Source organism: Bison bison, unplaced genomic scaffold (assembly GCF_000754665.1).
Source record: "Bison bison bison isolate TAMUID 2011002044 unplaced genomic scaffold, Bison_UMD1.0 scf7180017864378, whole genome shotgun sequence".
NCBI classification, from domain to species: Eukaryota; Metazoa; Chordata; class Mammalia; order Artiodactyla; family Bovidae; genus Bison; species Bison bison.
The window spans coordinates 523,068-524,288 of NW_011494950.1; the positions used below are offsets into that span (position 1 = coordinate 523,068).

The 1,221-nt window shown below is 30.3% G+C and overlaps 1 protein-coding gene across 1 annotated transcript in view; it reads right to left on the reverse strand.

Annotated features, from left to right (window-relative positions):
- Positions 1–1,221, reverse strand: part of STAG2 (stromal antigen 2) — a 91,517-nt gene that overhangs the window by 42,678 nt on the left and 47,618 nt on the right. The window contains 2 exon segments of the mRNA XM_010857192.1: positions 1,039–1,119; positions 1,212–1,220. Coding sequence (XP_010855494.1) covers positions 1,039–1,119; positions 1,212–1,220 — 90 coding nt within the window.

The window sequence follows — 1,221 nt, forward strand, 5'->3', positions numbered from 1 at the left end:
AGCATAATAGTTTTGCATATAATAACCTTCATTTTTACCTTTTTGTCCCCTCTCCTAAACGTATTACCTTTTTCCCATGTTAATTTTTAACTCAATGCTTTTGATTTAGGTGAGCAATCATATCTGCTAATACATAGTCACTGGACCTACTACAAGTTTGATATTGAATTAAATAAAGTTTTTGAGGGTCTGACAAAAAGTACACTATTTTAACAGTACTATATTGTTTTTTGCAAGAGGCAAATATCCATCTGTAGATATAACAGCATCATGTACTTAAAAAGCTCAAAAAAATTCTAAAGTTATTCTGTGATTTTATGTAAAACAAACTTATCGAGAGGATTCCTTCTTGAGGAAAATAACTACAAACAACTAATTCTACATCTTACAGAAATCACTTAATGTTTACAAAAATGTGCTCAAATAATATTTAAGGCAACATCTACTGCAACAAGTACGATGTTTAAGTTTCTAATTTACAAATGAAAAAGTACTCTTTAGTTCAATTACTAAACACTTCAATGATTACAATTATGGATAAAATGCTGAAAGTTCTATGATCTAGTAGCTAGCACACTGCACTCAACCACAAAGTGATTTTTTATGAATTTGGAACATCAGTAGAGAGATCCGAGTGTGAATAAGATGATCCCCAAACAATACCAAGGTATAAGATCTAGGGACAGGTAGCTTGTAATAAGTAACTTATGGAACCCAATAGCTGTGTCTGTATGTTTTGAAGGTTCTTGGTCATGATTTACAAAATCAGTTCTTCATGCATCCAGAACTTTTGAGAATGATGTGGAAATCCATAAATTATGGCACCTACAAATGTGACTTTTTATTTTAAAACCATTCTCTAAACACATGTTAAATGTTCTTTCACGGAATATATATCAAACTACAAATAATTATTTTTAAAAGTATACATACCTAAATAGAAGATAAGCAAGACTTTATTGAAATAATCAGTCTTATGTTTAAGTTTGCTGAAAACTGAGTAATATTTACTAAAGACGCCACTGAAACACCACTAACCTTTGTAGAGCTACTTTCAGTTATCTTTGCAAGCTGCCAAAGGATTACATAGTGAGTACACTGCAGTGCGTGAATAACAATCTATAAAGGAACAAAAAGAACACAATTAAATTTTAAAAATCACATATTTTCATTCTCAAAGTGAAATATATAACTTGTAAATAAATAAAAACCTGTTCAGGC